Source organism: Saimiri boliviensis, chromosome 16, assembly GCF_048565385.1.
Source record: "Saimiri boliviensis isolate mSaiBol1 chromosome 16, mSaiBol1.pri, whole genome shotgun sequence".
NCBI lineage: Eukaryota > Metazoa > Chordata > Mammalia > Primates > Cebidae > Saimiri > Saimiri boliviensis.
In genome coordinates, this window is record NC_133464.1 from 57,573,022 (window position 1) to 57,595,283 (window position 22,262).

The 22,262-nt window shown below is 37.6% G+C and overlaps 2 protein-coding genes across 5 annotated transcripts in view; one reads left to right on the forward strand and one right to left on the reverse strand.

Moving 5' to 3' along the window:
- Nucleotides 1-5,278, forward strand: part of CNMD (chondromodulin) — a 38,305-nt gene extending 33,027 nt beyond the window's left edge. The window contains exons 6-7 of one of the 3 annotated variants that reach the window (XR_012514354.1): nucleotides 256-1,217; nucleotides 4,723-4,760. Coding sequence is in view for 2 of the 3 variants with exons in the window: in XM_003927188.3 (XP_003927237.2) it covers nucleotides 256-422; nucleotides 4,723-4,938 (383 nt within the window). In the remaining variant the exon portion in view is untranslated. Of the gene's footprint in view, nucleotides 1-255; nucleotides 1,218-4,722 lie in introns of all 3 variants that reach the window. The other 2 variants (XM_010337921.2, XM_003927188.3) reach the window with 2 other exon arrangements.
- A 2,459-nt stretch (nucleotides 5,279-7,737) lies between these two features.
- The window catches only part of SUGT1 (SGT1 homolog, MIS12 kinetochore complex assembly cochaperone), a 53,359-nt gene continuing 38,834 nt past the window's right edge, over nucleotides 7,738-22,262 (reverse strand). For both annotated transcript variants that reach the window (XM_003927186.4, XM_074387648.1), the window contains one exon: nucleotides 7,738-21,574. In XM_003927186.4, the coding sequence (XP_003927235.1) occupies nucleotides 21,473-21,574 (102 nt within the window). In that variant the 3' untranslated portion in view covers nucleotides 7,738-21,472. The remainder of the gene's footprint in view (nucleotides 21,575-22,262) is intronic.

Consider the following 22,262-nt stretch of genomic DNA (forward strand, 5'->3'; position numbering starts at 1 on the left):
GTTTGCCGGGCCATCTTACAATGTTGTTTTCAATTCCTATTACAAAACCAAATTCAGATTATTTGTATGTTTAACTACTAGCCCAAGACTCTAAAATGTGCTTTTTCACTACAAACATCAGTAAAAAAAACTTTTAAAGCATCTGGTCATATACACACTTTGATTTCCTTTTCCTATGTTTTTCACCCTGATAAACACAGATCTAATTTCCTTAACTGCTCAAATAAAGGGATTAATTTACAGAAATTTTTGCAGAAATCCAGAGGGAAAGAAGAGAAGTGGTAAGAAAAATTGTTCCACCTACCACGAGAAGACCACGCAGTGGACCACAGGGCAGCCCAGGCGCTGGAAGACTGAATAATGAAACCAGACCCAGTGTTCAAGAGGACTCACAAGCCTTCAATCCCGACAATCCTTACCACGTGCGTGTCGGTGCTTTATGACATGCTTAGAGAGATGCATTAAACATAGTGGCGAGGCCAGGTGTGATGACTCATGCCTGTAATTCCAGCACTTTGTAAGGCCAAGGTGGGCAGATCGTGAGGTTAGGAGTTCAAGACCAGCCTGGCCAACATGGTAAAACCCTGTCTCTACTAAAGATACAAAAAATTAGCCAGGTGTGGTGGCACGTACCTGTAATCCCAGCTGCTCAGGAGGCTGAGGCACGAGAATCACTTGAACCTGGGAGGCAGAGGTTTCAGTGAGCCAAGATCAGGCCATTGCACTCCAGCCTGGGTGACAGGGCGAGACTCTGTCTCAAACAAACAAACAAACAAACAAAACAAAACAGTGCTGAAATGGTGTTTGTACTTGAGGTTTCAAATGATCATTTAGTATTCAACTTCTCAATTATTTTAAAAATACATCTTCATTTGATGCAAGGTTTTGCTTGTTTGTTTTTGAGACGGAGTTTTGCTCTGTTGCCCAGGCTGGAGTGCAGTGGCATGATCTCAGCTCACTGTAACCTCCACCTCCCAAGTTCAAGCGATTCTCCTGCCTCAGGCCCCCAAATAGCTGGGATTACAGGTGCCGGCCACCACACTGGGCTGGGTTTTGTTTGTTTGTTTGTTTTTAGGAGAGACAGGGTTTCACCATGTTCGGCAGGCTGGTCTTGAACTCCTGACCTCAGGTGATCCACCCACCTCTGCCTCCCAAAGTGCTGGGGATTACAGGTATAAGCCACCGTGACCAACCTGTTGCAAGATTTATAATTAAGGGTAAGAACACTTACGCATTACCTCTGAAATGTAAAATCCTGATTGGCTGGTAACCCTTATTCAGTTGTTTTCTCTCCTTTCCTCTCTCCTTTTTTGAGTCACATGCAAATTCGTGAAAACAAATTCATATCAGGAATTTGATTATTTGAAAATGTTTCCTTGAGTGCTCCCAAGAGGTGACACAAGGAATGGAAGTATTCTCGTTCCCTCTTTATATCCACTTTATTCATTTATTCAACAGACATTCATTTAGGCACGTGCTCTACCAGGCAGGCTCTGTGCACAGTCAGGAGAAGCTTCTGCCCTCAGGGGCTCTCAGTCCAGTTAGAGAATAGACCCATGTTAGATGTAAGACACTTTAGGCTGAAACACTGAGAAGTGATATTTGTGAGGATGACACAGAGGTGCTAAAAACTCAAATCTTCCACAATATATTTACCATTATACTTTGCAGGAAATGAAAAAGTAAAATAAGTATTTATTTGTAACTAGCTTTTAAAATAAAAAATATGGACCAGGCACGGTGGCTCACGCCTGTAATCCCAGCACTTTGGGAGGCTGAGGTGGGCGGATCACCTGAGGTCAGGAGTTCGAGACCAGCCTGGCCAACATGATGAAACCCCGTCTCTACTAAAAATACAAAAAATTAGCTGGGCGCAGGGATGAGCACCTGTAGTCCCAGCTACTTGGAAGACTGAGGCAGGAGGATCGCTTGAACCCAGGACACGGAGGTTGCAGTAAGCCGAGATCATGCTATTGCACTCCAGCATGGGTGACAGAGCAAGACTTCGACTCATAAATAAATAAAATTTAAAAATAAAAAACACATGCAGAAATTTTTAAAAAACAGTCCAAAAAGGTATATTATGAAAAGTGTTTCCCTTCCACCCCAGACACCCTCCTAAAAGCAACCTATTAACAATGACTATTTGCCCAGTTTCTTTGCATAAGTACACACACACACACACACACACACACACACACACACATTTTAAAACAAAACTTTTATACCTCGCTTTCTTTCCAGTTACAGTATTTTTCCTATGTAGCACCTCATTCATTTAATGGCTATTCATTTAATAGTAACTCATTGTATACATAAATGAAATTTAACTAGTTATGTTTTCATGAGTACAAATTATTTCCTTTTTGCTGTTGCAAGTACTGTTACAGGACACAATCTTGTACTTGACTTGCAGGATTATGAGAAAGTAAATCAAGGGAATGCAGGTGGAGCTCTTAACACAGGGCTTGGCACACATAGGTGAGCAGTAGCTTTCTCAATGTTAGCTATTAGTATTATGCCTCTTTGTACACACATGGAAGTGTATCTTTAGCATAAATACTGAAGCATGAGCCTCCTTCATCGAAGTAGTTTACATTTCAGTGGAGGATATCAAATTGCCTTTCAAGGAATTACATCTGCTGTATGTCTGCAAACAGTAATGAAAGGACCCACTTATTATCAAACTTAAAAAAAAAAAAAACTTTCCCCGATTTCTTGGGTGTAAATTTTACCCCCTGGTTGTTTTATATTGCCTGTCTTTAATTATGTGTAAGGTTGAGCATCTTTTCATATATGAAGTCATTTGCACATTTTTCTATGTAGCCTATTCAGTCCAACACTATTTCATGTGTTGCAAATATATTTCCTAGTTTATCATTTAAAAAATATTTTAGAAAAACTTGGAGCAACAAGTATTTTCTAAATAACCAAAGGCTTATCAGAAAATTCAGGACACCACGTTACTTCACTCCCTTAGCTTGAATAATAATAATAAAATCTGAGTAGGCAAACAAAACTTAACATAGTTTATTCCCTAGAGAGCTGGGCAGGCTGAATCTGGCTTCAGGGGTGAGGGCATTAGCACCTTTGTAGAAGGGCAGGATGTGATTTTGCCCTGGATCCAGTCTTGGAATAAGATAATAAATGATATTTTGATGACATAACTTGAATATAGGTTGTATCAGATCGTGTTGTTAATTTTGTGATAATGGCAATGTGGTTGTAGATCTAGGAAAATATCCCTATTTGGGGGTATATTACAATGAATGGATGGACGGATGGAATGTCACAATTCCCTCAATTCTCTTTAAATTCACTTCAGAATTTACTTCAAAATACTAGTTTTGCTTTGATGAACATATAAATTATTTACTTTTTGCTGTTGCAGGAAGGGGAAAAGCAAATTTGACAAAGGTTAGCAACTGTCCAATCTAGATGATGAGTCTATTGGTGTTCAATATATAATCTTCTCTACTTTCCAGAACGTTTGGAAAAAAAAATTTTTTGGGGGGATGGAGTTTCGCTCTTGTTGCCCAAGTTGGAGTGCAATGGCGCAGTCTTGGCTCACTGCAACCTCCACCTCCCAGGTTCAAGAGCGTCTCCTGCCTCAGCCCCCCAAGTAGCTGGAATTACAGGTGTCCACCACCATGCTCGGCTAATTTTAATTTTTAGTAGAGATGAGGTTTCACCATATTGGTCAGGCTGGTCTCAAACTCCTGACCTCAGGTGATACACCTGCCTTGGCCTCCCAGAGTGCTGGGATTACAGGCATGAGCCACTGCCCAGCTGAAATTTTTAATAACCTTCCCCCATCCCAAATTAAGATGAAAGACTTTTTGTTTAAACACCAGAATCAGCTAACTTTAGGAAAGAGGCTCAAATTGAATCAAGAATTTAAAGATAAGAGCTTCTTGGGAACATTTACTTCAATACCATATTAAAAATACAGAACCTCTACCTTTAGAAGTAAATCCCCGAAAAGGAAAACCAGATATGCAAACCGGGCAGGTTTGGGAGAAATGGGAGTTCCTTTCAGTTCTGTAATCTCACCAGGAGTGAAAATGAGATTTTTACTTCATCAATAAAATCCCGTGTTTATGTAACTATGCTTACATAAAGAACTACAAAGTAAAGTTTAAGGCCTTGAATTTTACATGTTTTTGTGGAGTCTTTTCCTGAGTCCCCTTCGTCCCCATTGAGATAGCATCCCCATTCTGTACTGAAATGAAAGCAGGAGAAACCAAACGACTTGTGTTCTCAGAGCCAGTGCAACTAGAATTGAAATGTCTTTAGCCTAGATTGATGAATTTCAAAATGTGCTTCTAAGAGCCCTGGAAGCTGCTACTGCAAGAAGTCACAAGCTTCTGACTTAGAATTAGCAGTGGCAGAAATGCTACTTATCAGAATGCTTCCTTTTTGCTTTCCTACTTAAAACAAGCTGAGTTACTGAGTGGTAACCATAGTTCATTAAAGGCATGGAGAAACTTCAGGATATTGTTTTAAAAGACAAAACTTTCTTGTCAGTGACAAGTGAGGTAAGCGTAGAGTCCTTGGTGTCAGAAGGAATTCTGAATGACAGCAGGTTAACAAGATCGAAACTCTTTATAGCAGATTACGATTTCTTGTAGCAGTGGAAAATTCGCAATCTTATTTAAAAATAACATGCATGCTATGACCTCATTATGCAGTTACCACAAATAATTATCTTTTATTTCACAGCAGCAGGAAGGTGAAAGCATGACGTTCGACCCTAGACTGGATCATGAAGGAATCTGTTGTATAGAATGTAGGCGGAGCTACACCCACTGTCAGAAGATCTGTGAACCCCTGGGGGGCTATTACCCATGGCCTTATAATTATCAGGGCTGCCGTTCAGCCTGCAGAGTCATCATGCCATGTAGCTGGTGGGTGGCCCGTATCTTGGGCATGGTGTGAAATCACTTTATGTATCACGTATTGTAAAGTAAGAACTAGCTGAAGAGACAACCAAAGCAGCATAAGGCATGTTGATGCCAGTGGGACCACAAAGTATTTTTACACTCAACCTGAGCGGTTATTCTTGAAAATCTTGGAATTTTTCTCAACTGTTTTCCAGAACTTTAGTATGTGCAAATGTACTGAAAGGGTAGTTCAAGTCTAAACTGCCATAACCCCTTTATTATATGTTATTTTTTATTTGCTTTGCTTTGCCATGTCTTCCTTGCTTGCATCTTCAAAGCTATTTTAAATAAACATGAAAAATTATCTACAATTTGTCAAAAATCTCAATTGTACACTTGAGCTCCTTTTAAGTCGTGAAAATAACTCATTATTTGTACAGAATTCCTCAACTGTTCTTAATCTTTTTTGTTCTTCCTCTTGTAAACGTGCCCCCAGAACTTCCAGATAAAAACATACATTAGCAAAAAGGAAAGGATATATAATGGAATCTACCTAAAAGTGAACATTTTTAGCCTGTGTGGAAGCTCATGGGGAATTATTTGAGTGCCCTGGCATGTGACCTGTGTTAACAGTCACCTCCAGGAAAAGCGAACTAGGATAAAGAAAAATGCAGTCCAAGATAAATCAGACTTGTGGGGAGGAAGGACTTTACTGACATTCTGATAAGCAAGTCTTCACACCTTTCTCAATCTGTTTTCAGTAAGTGGTCACTGGGCATGAAGAAGCATAATGATTTTTACCTTTGTAGTACAAATCAGGCTGCTGCTGTAGTCCAATTACCAAGTAAGTTACTCTCCTAGTAACAGGGCTGAGTGTTGCTTGGCAGGTACAGCTGAGGAGGAACAGCTTATTTATGTATAATGACATAAAGTAAGTCTCTCAGGAACAAGGACCGTCTTTAGAAACTGAAATATTAGATCAAGAAGATGAGCAGGTATTTCATATTTCTGACATTTCATTTTGCATCCCACAGTTCGAGAAATAAACAACCTCCTAAGGAAAATAAAAGTAAGTTTTCCAAAACGCAGGATTCTGAGATGACAGAAAGGTCTTGATGCCACGATCTCACTACACTCTCATATTCAGAATACATCTTATTATTGTGTAATGCACAGTAAACCCCTAATACTGGTGTTTTCCAATTAAAGTCTGTAAAATGATAAAGAATTTTAAAACCCTGTTTTCAGATGAACACTCAGACCCCTCCATTTAATTAAATATATAGCAAACATAGGTCTCTGAAGAGGAAAGACACCATAATGACATGTAATGGTCACACTGTTCTCAGAAAGCACCTCCTTCCTACAGTTATGAAGTTTAGGTTTAGTCTTTAAAACTGTTGTTATTCTATTAATTAAACAAATAATGTGCCAATGGCTCTGCATATCATCTCCCACCCCCATGGCTCAGCAACCTGTACTGGGTTCTAAAAAGAAAGAGAATTATTTAGTGATCCCAGCCCAGAAGAGCATATGGTCTTACAAGAGATACAGATAATAAGGGTTCAGCAGACCACAGCCTTGATAAAGATGGAGGCAATGGACTTCTTGGAGAATGCCTACTTTCTATATTTTCAAGGATGAGCAGGAGTTAGCCAAGTAAAGGTGACAGAGGATTTGCATTCCAGGCAGAGGGAGTTTGAGAAAGACCACAGACGTGAAGCTGTACGGTACAAGCAGGGAAACAGCATTCAGATCAGGGTAGGAAATATCAAGATGGAATTGTAGGCAGAAGCTTTAAGTGGCATGTTAATTTGGGGATTTTATGTGTATGTGTGTATAGGAAATCGGAAACCAATAAAAAGTTGCAGGCCAAGGAGGGAGCTGGTTAAGTTTTCACCTTAAATGAATCCCCCTAGGTAGCTTCCCATGTGAAAACTGAGCAGGTGCCATACAGGCTAAAGAGGCATCTTAGTAAGGACAGCAGGTCATAAGGGAATGCTGCCTTTTGAAAAAATGCTTCCTTTCAAAGCTTCTTAATTAGATGAAAATATAGGTGGTGGACAATTTACTTCTAACAGGTAAAGGGATTATGCTGTGTGGAATGTCACTAAATATCCAAGGACATCAATTGAACAGAAAAAAATTAGGATGATTTAAGAAGAGGAAAAATTCAAGGTTGGATTAAGAATAGGAATGACAAAGGAGACTTAAATTGTATTCAAGGATGAAAATAAGGGCCTACTTTGAAAGAGAAGTGGACAGATGAGCATTCAATAAAGAAAGAGAGAACAGGGAAGAATTACAAACTCCTTGACAACATGGTACTAATTCCCTGAATTACCTTTAACCAGGCTAGTCTAAAAGTTGCAAATACCCAGTCTGCTGTGCTGAATCTGGACTGAAATATCAGTATGTGTGTATAGACATATATGTACTGCTGGTACTTTATTACAGATACTCATTTAATTTTCAGTGGTGGTACAAACCAATCCTGATGGAACATCTCAAGTTAGATTTCAAGGTCCTAGTTTGACTCCAAATGGAAGGAAAGATGTGACAGCTGCCATTTAGTCAGCACATGGAAAACGTTTTCTGGCTGCAAAAACTTACGTTTTTACACCTCCCCTTCTACCACCACCTCAAATAACCATGACACTAAAAAAGTAGATATACTAAGAATAATCACTTAAACCCATCAAGTTTATTTCTTACATCAGATTTTATTATACTGAAATACAAGCTACATTTTTACAAAATAGAAATTCTTTGGGTGGATTGACTTTTTTCTGGATAAGCTAAATATGCTGATTTGTTTTACGAACATGTATTTTATAAAAATGGTCACAATATATTTTTGAAGTTAAATGATTTATTGAGGGAGTAGGAGGGAGTTGACAAAAGTCTACATGCATAGACAGTCCTAAAAGTATACCTCAAACATGAAGATGTAAATTTGAGAGTTAATGATACAAATTGCAGCAAAAACAATTTACAGGCAGTATGTGTTTTGGTGTTTATAAAAGAAAGCTGAAGTCCTTTTGAAGGGCTTTTGTACATATATGCATGCTCATATACTATATGCATATATAGGTATGCTTCATTTTGAGAAAGTCCAATATAATTCTAGCATTAAATTTACAAAACAGGTTTAGTGTTGACTGACTGAAGAACTCACCACAGGTTTTACTTCAACTGCTTACATTCAAAAGTACTCAATTTACAATTTTTAGGTACTTACTGTGTAAGGTAAGTACATCTATACATAAATACTTGTATGCATATATAATCTAAACATAGCAAATAGCTGAAGCTATTTTCTAAGGTGTTTGGCTTACTGAACCTTTTTTTTACAGCTTAATAGTTTTAAAATCAAATATATAGGAGTCAGTCTTTATTAGGGTGTATGTTATCACAAAGGGATAAAAATCAGTAATGGGACTGGAAATAGTATACCCACTAAGTTATATTAAGTCATTGGTTGAAAACATCAAATTATTCAAAACCATCTGTTTTAAGATACACCCCACTTTAAATTCCCTCTTATTAATTTACAGATGCTGTGTTTTGTATTCCTGTTCTCACCTTTGTGCCTGCTCCTTTGAAAAAATTCTCTTCATACCAAATTCTTAAAACTGAATCAGAATCACAGAAAATCCAACCCCTTTTCTCTCTTCTGCACATGGCTATAAAAATTCTAATAGTCACAAGATAGTTTGAAAGAAATACCTCATATACTTTTTACTAGCATTGTATTTGCAAACTTACTTGAAATCACTTTTTTAAAAAAGCAGGATCTCTATGGCTTCCTGTCTTTCGGGGTTCCTTCTAAGGTATGAATTATTTAATTGCTAAGAATTTTATTTTCAGTTGTCAATATTTCATCAGCCTAGATAATAACCATCTTTTATGCTAAATTTGCTGTATGCTAAGTAGAAGACCTATCATAAGCTAGAGCAGAAAACTTTTTCTTAGGAGGACTAATGCTGTTAAACGCAAGTGGTTTCGTTTCAATTAAAACTATATTCCTGCCTGTTGTTACTGAGGTAACTCTAAAAAATTAAGTAGTAAAAAAATCTCCATGGGATGTGCCCTAACACAAACTATCTGTCTATTCAACCAGCACCATAATTTTTAACATTCACTTAGCACCTATGTGTAATTAGACAGGCATCATCTGAGAACATTCTAGTTGCTAAATAATACCTCATTATTAATTAGTATATGCCATGGCTCTATTTCTCTGCTCAGTACTAGTAATATTTTAGCAGTGACAAAGTAGTGTCTAGCCCAAATATTTTCATTTTGTTTCACTTTGATTGAAACAAACATTTGATTTTTTTTCATCATGGATTCAATAACTTAATCATAATGACCCCCAACGTTCTAATCAAAGAAGAAAAAAAGGATCAGTTAGCATCTCTCATCTACCTTTTAATTTCTACTTTAAGAGAGAAACAAAACCTTCAAAGGAACAAGCCCCCAAGTAGCTTTTCCTCTTCCTTAAACTTTATTGGAAATAAGGCATTAGAGGTGATTAGTGCTAATCTCACTTCTCTTTTCTTTACTCCTTGACATCACTGTGTTCTACATGCAGTCCTCCAGGTCACCTGCTTCAAAACCATCAGTTCCTTAAAAACAAAGATTTACTGGATCCTCTACCAAAGGTACTAATTCAGAATCTCTGGAGTAATGAAGGTCTACATTTTTAAAAACAAGCTTCCCAGGTGAGGGTTACTCACCAACAAACTTAAGAACAATTACCCTATGTATTATACAAAATATCTGCCCAATGTTAATTTTAGTTGTCTGAAGGTCAGCAGAGGATAAATCAGCTAAGCATAGTGGCTCATGTCTGCAATCCCAGAACTTTGGGAAGCCAAAGGCAAGAGATTGCTTGAGGTCAGGAGGTAAGAGAGCAGCCTGGGCAACACAGAAAGACCCTGTCTCTACAAAAAAAAAAAAAAAGAAAAACTTATTTTTTAAAATTAGCTTAGTGTACTAGTAGTGTAGTCCCAGCTACTTGGGAGGCTAAGGCAGGAGGATCACTTGATTCCAAGAGTTGGAGATTACAGTGAGCTATAACTGAGCTGTGTGCCTGGACAGCAGAGCAAGACCCTGTTTTAAAAAAAAATCAGGATAAATAAATTTTAAGAAAGAGTCTATAATAACCATCTAAGTGAGTTACACTAAAAACCTGTTATGAAGAAAAGAGTATATGAGATGATGGCACTCTGGGAAAAGTGCGTTTATAAAACCAAAGGTTTGGACTACATAGTATTTAAGATCCATTTCAGCCCTAAAATCCTGACTTAATTTTTCTTTGTCTCCTCATATTGACAGGGGATGGAATGCAAATATGTTTGCATTCCAGAGAATAAGAAGGTCCAAAGCTACCTCTAGTCTTGGCAGATGGCCCGTAAAAACACGCTCTGTTCATCTGACTTTAACAACTCTAACTCAAATTCACATCAATATCATCAAGGTGTTCAGAATAAAACAGCGCTGCAATCCTTGTTAGATGTATAAATTCCAGTTTCCTTTCTAAAATCGAGCACTAACATTTATAGTAATTCCAGTGACTGAAAAAAAAATGTGTATTGATAAAGCCACCCTTTAAAAAAAATGATGTAACTTCTAATTTAAAGTGTCAATTTCACATATTGTTTCCCCCACTTCCTAACTCCAACAAAATAACAGTGAAGAAATAAAACAAGCATTCCCCTTCAAGGATAAAAAGCATGCAAGAGTTAGTACTGGACTCCCTAAGGGCAAAACTGGGCTTTGGGGATTCCAGAAAACAAAATGGTACAATGCCTTCAAAATGCTGAGGAAACATTCTTTTCAACCTCAATTTGTACAGCCAACCCAACTATCACTCGATGTATGCTCAAGTATAAAGATAAGATAGACAACTTCACTCAGGTTGAGTTCAGGTATACACAACCTGCCCCTGCCAATCCACCTAGATGCTTACTTTGAAAGCTACTGGAGGATAAGCTTCAGCAAAATGAAAGCAGAAACAGAATGGTGAGGGAAAGCATACTAAGTGACCAGCCCAGATTACTGCAGAGATTGAGATTTTGGGGGTTTGGAGAATGGTCACTAAAAAAATTTTCCACAGTTGCCTCTGAGGACTGGGGTGGAGGGGTGGGCAGAAGACTAATGCTTTTTATTGTAAACTCTTTAGTACTATTTCTTTATATGTACATGTTATTAAATTTTTTTTTTTTAATTTAAATGACAACTGGTAACATTTTGAAACAGAGTACAGGATTTCAAATTAAGCTGGGACAAGCCCTGGTCCAAGCCACCACCTCACTCCTATTACCTACAAGGCCCTACATGACCTCTGCCCTCCTCTTCCCCCTTTCACTTATCAGTTAACTCCACTCCATGCTCACAGTGCTCAAGCTACACAGCCTCCTCAGCTGCCACAAACATGGCACATTCCTGCATTGGAGTCTTCACATGTGGCATTCCTGTGGATTGATGAGCTTTCTCTAGAAACTGCATTGCTTACTCCTTCACTTCCTTCAAGTCTGTATTCAAATGTCACTTGCTTTACCTGTATCAAATTTTAACTGCCTACTGTACTCTTCTGTTAACATGATTTAACATAAATTTTGCTTCTTTCCTCCACCACAAGCCAAGCCCCACGAAGGCAGGGAATTTTGTTTACCTATTCCCTAGCTCGGTGTCTGACACACATTTAGCAATCAATGAGTATTTGCTGAATGAATAAATGAATGAGTGGATGTCATGAACCAAGTTATTTTTCAGTTACCTGTTAAGTAAAAGCTCGCTCAAAGGAAAACTATATGGCTTTTGACAGCAAAGACTTCAAGGGCCTCAAGGGTGTTAATACTGTTTAAAAATAAAGTATATAACCCTCATCAAAGAGGGCTTTCTACTATTCAATATCTCAAAATTTCTTTGGGGATTCCAGAAAACAAAATGGACTGGTAAGCAATTCAAACTTTTGTCTCCAAAGATTGGTCTGCTTATAAATTAATCACTGTTGGTTTCCAGATTGCTATATATGTTCAAACCTAATTCCGTGCCTGTCTTTTAAGATGTGGCTTCCCCTGTACTCTACCCAAGATGTTTGGGCTCAAGATTTTTTATTAAAGGATGGCCAACATAGTTAGAAACTAAACTTCAGCACATTCAATTAAAAACAAACAGCTGGGCACAGTGGCTTATACCTATAACCCTTTGAGAGGCCAAGGTGGGAGGATTGCTTGAGCCCAGGAGTTTGAGATACCAACCTAGGAAACACAAGGAGACCCCCTCTCTACACAAAATTTAAGAATTAGCTGGGACTGGTGGCCCACACCTGTAGTCCCAGCTACTCAGGAGGCCAAGGTGGGAAGACTGCTTGAGCCCAGGAGTTGGAGGCTGCAGTGAGTTGTGACCATGCCCCTACATTCCAGCCTGGGCAAAGAGCAAGACCTTATCTCTAAATAAATAAATAAGTAAATAAAAACCAGAACACCCCTCCACAGTATCTCAAAATTAAGTAGCAAAATAAAAAGTACTTGGACAAAATCCCACTGGTTTTGATTAGTTACATAACTGTTACTACCTCCAAATATGTAGGTAAAATTCGCTCTCATGGCTGTGGCTTAAAAACATACTTAAAAATTACAATCCTGTCAGAAGCAGTGGTGCATGCCTATAGTCTCAGCTACTCAGGAGGCTGAGGCAAGATCACTTGAGCCCCGGGCTTTGAGGCTATAATGCACAATTATCACACCTGTGAACAGCCACTGCACTCCAGCCCGAGCAACATAGCAAGACCCCATCTTTTGGAAAACAAATTGCTATTCTATTTACATTGACAAATAAATGATAAACTTTAAGGCCTTGATACTTTAAAAAAAACCCCAATTTAAAAAACTATAGGATGAAGTAATTTCCAATATCTGAGTACATACTATGTTAAAGGCACAGTGCTATGTATCAAAGATCCAAAGCTTAAGTAAATAACACTGACCAAAACACACAAGGTAAAACAAACCCAACTGCAATTAATCCTAAAACATGTGACACCATGAAAGGTGTCATAACAGAGGCATAAACAAGGTGCCTCCACATCACAACTAGAATTGCAATGCATTTCAGTAGAGGGCATGGAGCAGGGAATCTCATAAGAGTACTGATATTCTAATTGAGGTTTCACAGAATGAATGGAAGAAAGTAAGGGCATCTGTGTAGTGGAAAGACCATGAGCAAATCCATCCAATTTTGAGAGCCTGTTCTGTAGGTACCAGGTGCTATACATACAAAGATGGAAGCCAGTCCCCCCGTCCCAAGAAGCTCAGTCACATGGGAGAAGAAATCAATAAACTGTAATGTACTGATGTGACAAACAAGGAACAGATCAGCACTCTCAAGCATGCTCATGACCCACTGTGGTTTTGGTATGACTCCATCAAAGGATCCAATGATGTCTCAACCATAAGCAAATAACCCAATCCAATGCCACAAGTGTCAGTAACAGAGCAGCAAAAGATTAGACAGCTTTCCTGGAGGTAGTATACAAACTCAGTTTTGACACAGTAGGAAACTGGAGATGCCCAGGAGGGGCAGAAGGAGGGATGAAAACAAATGACATTCAGACACAGCAGAGATCTGAACACGCAATAGAAATTGTAAGTGCCCTTTACAGAAAAAGTCTGACTAAGCCTAGAAGATTCTGGTGTGGCTGGGAGTTTTAGTATATAGCAAAGCAGTGACAAGAGATAAGGCTAAAATTTTTGGCTGGAGTTGAATTCTGAAAATTCTTGAATAGCTGGTAAATGGCAGACTACCCTCCTTTAAAGAATTCCATCACTCAACAGGACTGAGGGGGAAAAATAAATCAAGGACTTTGTATTTAAGCAGCATTTATTGATCTCATAATTTGAGTCAGGACTTAAGCTGTTAAATCCTCACTATCCTGACGGTTAATTATCACCCAGTGTTATATAAATAAGAAAAAGGTTGAGATAAGTCACTTGCCCTCAAAACACACAATTATGAAAGTATCAGAACTGGGAGTGTAAGAGTCTGGATTCATAAGTTACTACTTCCATTACAAAACAGCTGTCTCTGTGGTAAAGTGTAATGTTTTTTAAGTCAATTGTTCTGCAATAGCAAAATAATGTTAATAAAGTTAAGGAAATGCATCCAATTTCTTAAGCATGTTTCATGCCCACTGGATATATATCCTTAGCCTAAGTTCATTACTTATGAATGTGTTCACTTTTAGTCAATTCAAGCCACGGAAAAAGTTTAGAGAACAGATAATTAGTAAAAAGTGGTAGTTGTGGGAGAACTCCCAGCTGAGTATGAGCCCATATTAATATCCATAGAGTTGTATCTGTTCCATACTGATTCATTTGGGGCAAGAAGAAGGAGACTGATGAACTGACTCTTACAAAAACATCTAGCAGCTTCTTTTCACTGATGGAAATAACAAGACAATTTGTGGTTTATAAACAACGTGATTTTATATATATATATATTTTTTTTTTTTTACAAATCCTAATAGTTTTTTACCTTCTGTTTTGAGATTTGAAATTAAAATGAAAATTAGAGAACTTCTCAAGGAAGTCCCTTAACATTCTACATATAGTTTATATTTTCTGCCACCATTATATTTTATGATTCTTTATAAAGTGCTGCTAAAAACAATTAAGTAAAATTATTAAAATTAAAAACTTTTCATGAACTCTTAGCTCTCCAAAGTACAGATTGTATAAATTACACTAACAATTGTTAACTAGATGATATAGAGAATTCCAAATCTTGAAAGACTTACCTTACAACACAAAAAAAGCTTCTCTAGGATTTACGCCTTCCAGCCTGAGATCATCTGAAGTTATCTGTAACATGAAGCACTGCTCTCTGCACTTCACACACATGGATACATAATTCTAAAACCCTCAGACCAGACATGTTTATGAATTCAGAATTTTGGATTTTAGAAGATAATGCAATATAGACCATTTATAGCAGTTCTCCTTTACCCAGTTTTGCTTTCCACAATTTCAGTGACCCATAGTCAACAGTTGTCCAAATTTTCACATTTTACTGCAGTATATTATATAATTATTCTTTTATGATTAATAACTGTACCTAATTTATAAACTTTATCATAGGTATATACGTATAGGAAAAAACATGGTATATACAGCATTCAGTACTGGGGGTCTTAGAATGTATCTGCCGCAGATAAGGGGCAACTGCTGTATTCTGTAACGATTTAGGCAGGATCGGTGCTAGTATTCTATAATTAAACACACTGATATTTCTGCAGCAAAATGCGACTATTCATATTATAAATTCAGGTCGGGTTTTATGCCACTTGTCATACAGATGGACAAAAAACAAAACAATTATTTTGAGCCTTTTGTATTAAGGTAAGTAATTGTGGAGTTATATAAATTCGCACAACTCGTTAACAGAGCATGAGGCATGAGGTGGATCCTATCTACCACCTCCTTTACATAGATGCAAAACTGAGGTGCAGAGACATTACGCACCTATTCATTGTCACAGAGCTAGTAAGCAATGTAGCCAGGATGATCCCAAACAGGATGGCTTCAGAGTCCATACATCTAACCACTAAGCATACTGTCTTTTCATATACTTAACAAAAGCACCAAATATGTATTAACAGCATGTGCAATTGTTTATTATTTAGAGCTTTGGTGGATGCATTGTAGTGTATGGTTTTTCAAAAAAACTGCATATAGGTATTAAGGATTCTTTTATTAACTCCTAATAAACTGAAAATCACCTGTAGGTAAATAGCAGTGTTTTTGAAACATCTTTTTGTATAACTGAATCCTTTAATTACAGGAAAAAATAAAGCCAGTGATATAGGTAGAAGTCTTAATGGAAAAATAAGAAAAAATCCAAATGTGAAGGCACAGCAAATATTTAACTCCAGACAAGCCAAAATTAAGAAAACAAAAAACAAAAACCCATATATATAGAGTGCTAACATGGTTAGAAAAAAGGAAGTAATCTGAATCATTCAAATTTTATGGAGAAATCAGTGATACACAAATCTTAACATGTCTCTAGGAATAGAACCTTGAAACAATCTCAGCCATTTGTACAATGGAACCGGTATGAGAGCTCCCAAGTTAAAGGAAAAAAAGAATTTCACTGGCATCATGTGCCAGTCTTCTTACACCTGCAATAGTTGTTAAAAGTACACTGTTTCTCTGTAATGATCTGGATTTGAGAAAAACAGCACCATCTCAAAAATCAGACTTCTTTGAATTACTTTCTGTATGAGGCAAGAGATTTAGATTCCTAATAAGCTTTCCTTCTTAAGAAAGTGAGGATCTCTAGGAATGTATCTTCCCAGTTCATATATAAGAATTAGTTCTTTGACAGGCACAGTGGCTCATGCTTGTAATCCCAGCACTTTGGGAAGCTGAGGCAGGTGGATCACAAAGTCAAGAGTTCGAGACCAGCCTGACCAACATGGTAAAACCCTGTCTCTACTGAAAATACAAAAATTAGCCTGGCGTGGTGGCACACACCTGTAATCTCAGCTACTCAGGAGGCTGAGGCAGAAGAATTGCTTGAACCCAGAAGGCGGAGGTTACAGTGAGCCGAGATCACGCCACTGCACTATAGCTTGGTTAACGGAGTGAGACTCTGCCTCAAAAAAAAAAAAAAAAAAAAAGAATTACTTCTTTAACTTGCATATTCCCTGCTTCATTTCCAGTCAGCTGATCTGATAATAAAAATCATTTATTCCACACCTAGCTTAATGACCTGATTACCGGGTTGAAGTTGTCAAATGCATGGGTAATGGAGTCTGACAGGCCTGGGTTAAAACCCAGCTCAATTACTTACTAGTAGAATGACTTGGGCAAAGAACTTCACTTTGGCCCCATCTACTTTGCAATAATGGGATGCTACTGAAGGGCTATTAAACATGAGATAGTGACACCCGGTCCATAGAAATGTTAGTAAACAGTAACTACCACTATTTGCCGTAATGGGTTAGCACTGTACATTTTTTTAGCTGATTTGGAGGGGCAACTTTACTAAGGTAGGAAGTGAGGCTAAGAGTTAAATTAATCTCAGAAACAAATCACAGGGATGGCTCCAAATAGTAACATTTGTAGGTAAACCAGTATTTTCCCCACAAGTTCCCAAAATAAAACCTCTTGGTGCGTGTAAAACGATCTTATAATTTTAAAAATGCACAGATGGAGAAAGGGGGAACCAGACCAAAAGAGATGATCTCTTTTATTTAAAACTACATATGACCCTTCCCTGCACAGAAATCAGCATTTTATCCTTTTAGCTTTTAGCATCTCTCTAGTTCCTCTAAGTAGAAATAACTGAAATCTATACTCTTAGAAGGTTTTGGTAACAGGTGTACTTCTACCTAAAGATGTACTTCTTTAGAGCCATTTACAAAGGGTAAATGTCTCAAGTAACTAACAAAAACAAACATACCACCTAGAAACCTTCTACCTATTTTTGGAAATGTCAGTAAAGCTACAAATTCAGAAAGATGCACACCAATATGAACAGGAAAGATTCCAAAGAAATCTAATCAGCATTAGACTGATTAGATGGTAAATTAATTGGCAATTTTGCTCTGGGTGAGTGATATATCTCAGAGATCAATAATTTAATATGTAGGTAGCTGAGGAAGGAAGAGAGGAAGGAAAAGTCGGAAAGAATAGCCAAAAAAATATTTAAGTACTGAACTAAATTAAAATTTCTATCTAAATTATTCATAATAGCATAGTGATATATCTCTATTTCAAATATTTACTTGAAGTTCATGGCAGGTGTGGTGGCTCACTCCTGTAATCCCAGCACTTTGCAAGGCTAAGGCAGGCAGATAACTTGAGCCCAGGAGTTCAAGACCATTCTGGGCACATGGTGGAAAAAAAATTAGCCTGGTGAGGTGGTGCATGCCTATGGTCCCAGCTACTTGGGAGGCTGAGATGGGAGAAATCATTTGAGCCTGAAAAGTGAAGGCTACTGTAAGTCGAGAATGAAAATGTGGGCCAGGCACAGTGGTTCACACCTGTAATCCCAGCAGTTTGGGAAGCTGAGCCAAAAGGATTACTTGAGCCCAGTAAGTAATCCTGTTGGCTCCAAATCCTGGGTTGGAGCCATGATTGCGCCACTGCAGTCCAACCTTGGTGACAGAGCAAGACTGGGTCTCTAAAAAAATTTTTTTTAAAAAGGAATGAATATGTTTTCAAAAACTGGAGTTACCAAGGCAAAGCACCCTCCTCCATTCTATTTCATTTCATTCCCTATAAAGAGAAAACAAAGTGTCAAGTGCAGTGCTAAAGACTGAGCTTGAAAGCTGGCAATCAACTCTGAATAGGTATTAAGACGTAAGATAGGAAATTATCAAAATTGACCTTGATGTTCCAAACTTGTGGTATAGATATCTATAGAGATTACTAGATAGCAGAGTTCAAAGCAGCAGATTATTCTATTTAAGATTCTCTGAAGACAGTGGGAGAGCTCTGGAAAGTCATCAAGGTGCAAATTACTTTTTTTTTTTTTTGAGACCGAGTTTTGCTCTTGTTACCCAGGCTGGAGTGCAATGGCGCGATCTCGGCTCACTGTAACCTCCGACTCCTGGGTTCAGGCAATTCTCCTGCCTCAGCCTCCCGAGTAGCTGGGATTACAGGCGCGTGCCACCATGCCCAACTAATTTTTTTGTATTTTTAGTAGAGACGGGGTTTCACCATGTTGACCAGGATGGTCTCAATCTCTTGACCTCATGATCCACCCACCTCGGCCTCCCAAAGTGCTGGGATTACAGGCTTGAGCCACCGCGCCCAGCCTAAGGTGCAAATTATTATTATGGAAATCAGAAGAGATGAAGTCTACAAGACCAAGGCAGACTTGTACTCCAAGACTAATCTTAAACAGGAAAGGAAACACTAAGCGAAAAAATATATACATTCTGAAGAAACAGAGGCTAATTAGAGTCCTAAGAAAACCAAAATTTGAGAAATGAAAATTGGGTCTGGAAACAAAGAGGGAACAATTAATATTTACATTGAGATGGCAGAGGATAAGGATAGAGTTAAGAGGCTTTTAATCAGAATGAAGTTTTTCGTTTTTTGTTTTAACTTTCTGGAGGCTTACAAGCTTCCATTATGTAGAATGACTAAACAAAGCAGTACTTTAGAGTGGGATTACTGGGCGGCAAGCTAGCCTACTTTTCAAAATTCCCTTGACCTATAAATCTAATGTATTTGACCAGGTGTGTTTTATAATGCTTTCAGTCATGTGTTTTACAAATTCCCCTTAGATCAGCAAAATTCCAAATCCCACAACACTTAGCAAATCTAGCCAATAGGTAAGCTTATTCTAGACAACACATCCTTTAAAAACAACCAAAAATAGTAGTAGATTTTTGTTTTATTTATGTATTTACTTTTTTGAGATGGAGACTCACTGTTTCCCAGCCTGGAGTGCAGTGGCATGATCTTGGCTCACTGCAACCTCTGCCTCCCAGGTTCAAGCAATTCTCCCTGGCTGTAGCTGGGATTACAGGTGCCTGCCACGACGCGCAACTAATTTTTGTATTTTTAGTAGAGACGGGGTTTCACCATGTTGGCCAGGCTGGTCTTGCAACTCCTGACCTCAGGTGATCTGCCTGCCTTGGCCTCCCAAAGTGCTAGGATTACAAGCATGAGCTACTGCACCTATTCAAAAACAGCTATTTTAATAGTGTCATTTTTAAGAAAGAAAAAGTTAAGTGGCAAAAATACGCTTCTTTATTTAGAATCATGGACCTTTAATTACAACTCTAAGACACTATGATTATTTATAAAGGAACTATTATAAAGGATTATTTATAAAGGAACTAAGAAAGGCCTAAACCTGTTGAAGATTATGAAGGTTGGCAATGACAGAAAACTTGCTACAGCTAAGGATTCTTGTCTCTGGTGTCGTGCTGTATGTCCTCAACTATGCCTCTGCAGCAATAGTCTTCCTCTTCATCTCAGGATTAATGGTACTGAGAAAATTTAACATACAGAATACAGAAGTCACTATCCTATTTCCCTAAGGAGAAAACTAGAAATTCATCCAAGCAAAAACTTAATTTTGTCTTTTCCTTCAATTTTCAAGAACAAAAAAAGTATATAGTAGCTCTAAATGGGCAGAAGGACAAGTAAAAACTCCAGAATGCTTCAACAAACTACAACAACAGGTTTGGGCACTATCTGTTATCACCCTACTGGAACTTTCCTTATTAACTTCCCTACATTCCACAACAAAGACTGGAAGGAAAAAGCAGAATTCCTACTGTTTTGGAAGGTGAAATGATGGCCCATTTGCCTCCCACTCATCCTGCTCTGAGGGTAGAGAGTAGTGCCTTGCCATACAAATGTTAGTGACACCTAACAGAGCTGAGACCAACCTCTGGGGTGTTACAGTTGAGAAAATTATAGTGAGAAAATAAAGTCAGATCTATAGGTCATCTGTACCATATACTTTACAACAGCTTAGACTGTAAACAATTTTAATCACAGAACAATTTTCCTGTCTCAAAAGTGTATTTATAATGAGTTCAGCATTCAATCTTTCCACAGTTCCTTCATGAATGTTAATTTTCTCCCTGCTACATTTATAAGCTCTTTGCAGTTAACAATCATGTCTTTTACTTTCTGTATTCTCATGATATCTATATATTCTAGGCATTGAGTAAATACTAAACATATGCACATTAATTTAGTCTCATAGCAGTTATAAACCATGAAACCAAAGTAATCATGGAGACATGACAACATAGATTTTCTAATAAAGAAAAAAATACCAAAAAAACCCCACCAATGCTGTAATTTCAGGAATCCTGCTGTGGTTAAAGAAGCAAGTGGAATTTGGCTTTCCTAGAACCTTCTTTGCACCAACTTCACAGATTACCCTTGATATAATTAAATTTGCATTGTGTTAAACTCAGATCTACATTTTATACAGAAATTTGCAAGGTAAGAACCAAAATATCTCAGTGCAATTAAAATTACAAATTCTTCCCATTAAAAGAACTAAATGGGAATTCCCTGTGATAATTTCTCAAAAGTTCACGTTAAAAACTTAAGAAAAAGGTAAATAAACCAAACATCTTCATAGAAAAATTGTATTTACAACTCCATTCAAAAGCAGGTTTTCAAAGCAAACACATTGTAACACTGAAGGTGAAAAATCTATGCTCACCCAAAGCTGCCAGGTCTAATAACTTACTGACAGAATACTACATCAAAAATAAGGCAATAACCCAAAATATAGCATTAAAGATTTCTCTATCCCCACAACTGGATAGAATGAATCTAACTAGGAGCAAATGATATGCTTCATTCAGTTTCACTATGTCTGAAATCTTTAAGGACAGAAATGTTAAAATGTGATCTTCATTCTTCATTAGACTTGGAACACTTCAAGGAAAATAATTTCTAAAGCACAAAGAGGTAAAGAGGTATAATCTTTCAAAAAGATATTCAGTGTTCAAAATTCAAGAATGCAATATCAATTCACAACGGGCATTAGGTGAATATACACAATACAGTAAGAGCAAATTAATTTATTTAGTACTTTTTCCATTCCATATCATCAGGAGGATTGATTTCAACTTTCCTTTTACCTACATCAGACCAGTTGGTACTCAAAACTGTACCACCAGACTCCATCTGCAATGAAAAATAAAAATACGTTAATTCCCGGGCCATATAATCAAAATAGAATATTTTTCTAAAAATGTTCCAAGCAGAGCCCCAAATATTGGCTACTATATATAGCTCAATATAAACTCTGTGCAATACATGTATTATACATAATAGATTACACACAGACGAAATATATAGCTCAATATAAACTCAAACCAGTATTTTTATTTAATCTCAGGCATTCCAGAGGTTAACAAATTCCATAAAATCTCAAAAGTAAATTCTAATGTAGTCAGGGAGGTGTACCATATCTTCCTTTGCTAATCAGCATAGACATGTACGTGGAAAAACTACCTTCAAATGAAATATTACTAGCTTACAAAGACAATGATTACTGTAATCTCTTTTGCTGAAGACTGTAAAGACCAGTCAAAATAATCTCTTTCTATACCAGCTGAAGAGATTAAGGAGCTCTACTTTGCGCTGTCTTTGTGCCAAACACATGCAAGTTTACTCTGAAAATTTTTAAAAATTAAGACACAGCACTTTGGGAGGCTGAGGTGGGTAGATCACGAACGAGGTCAAAAGATCGAGACCATCCTGGGTCAATATGGTGAAACCCCGTCTCTACTAAAAATACAAAAAAATTAGCTGGGCATGGTGGCGCACGCCTGTAGTCCCAGCTACTTGGGAGGCTGAGGCAGGAGAATTG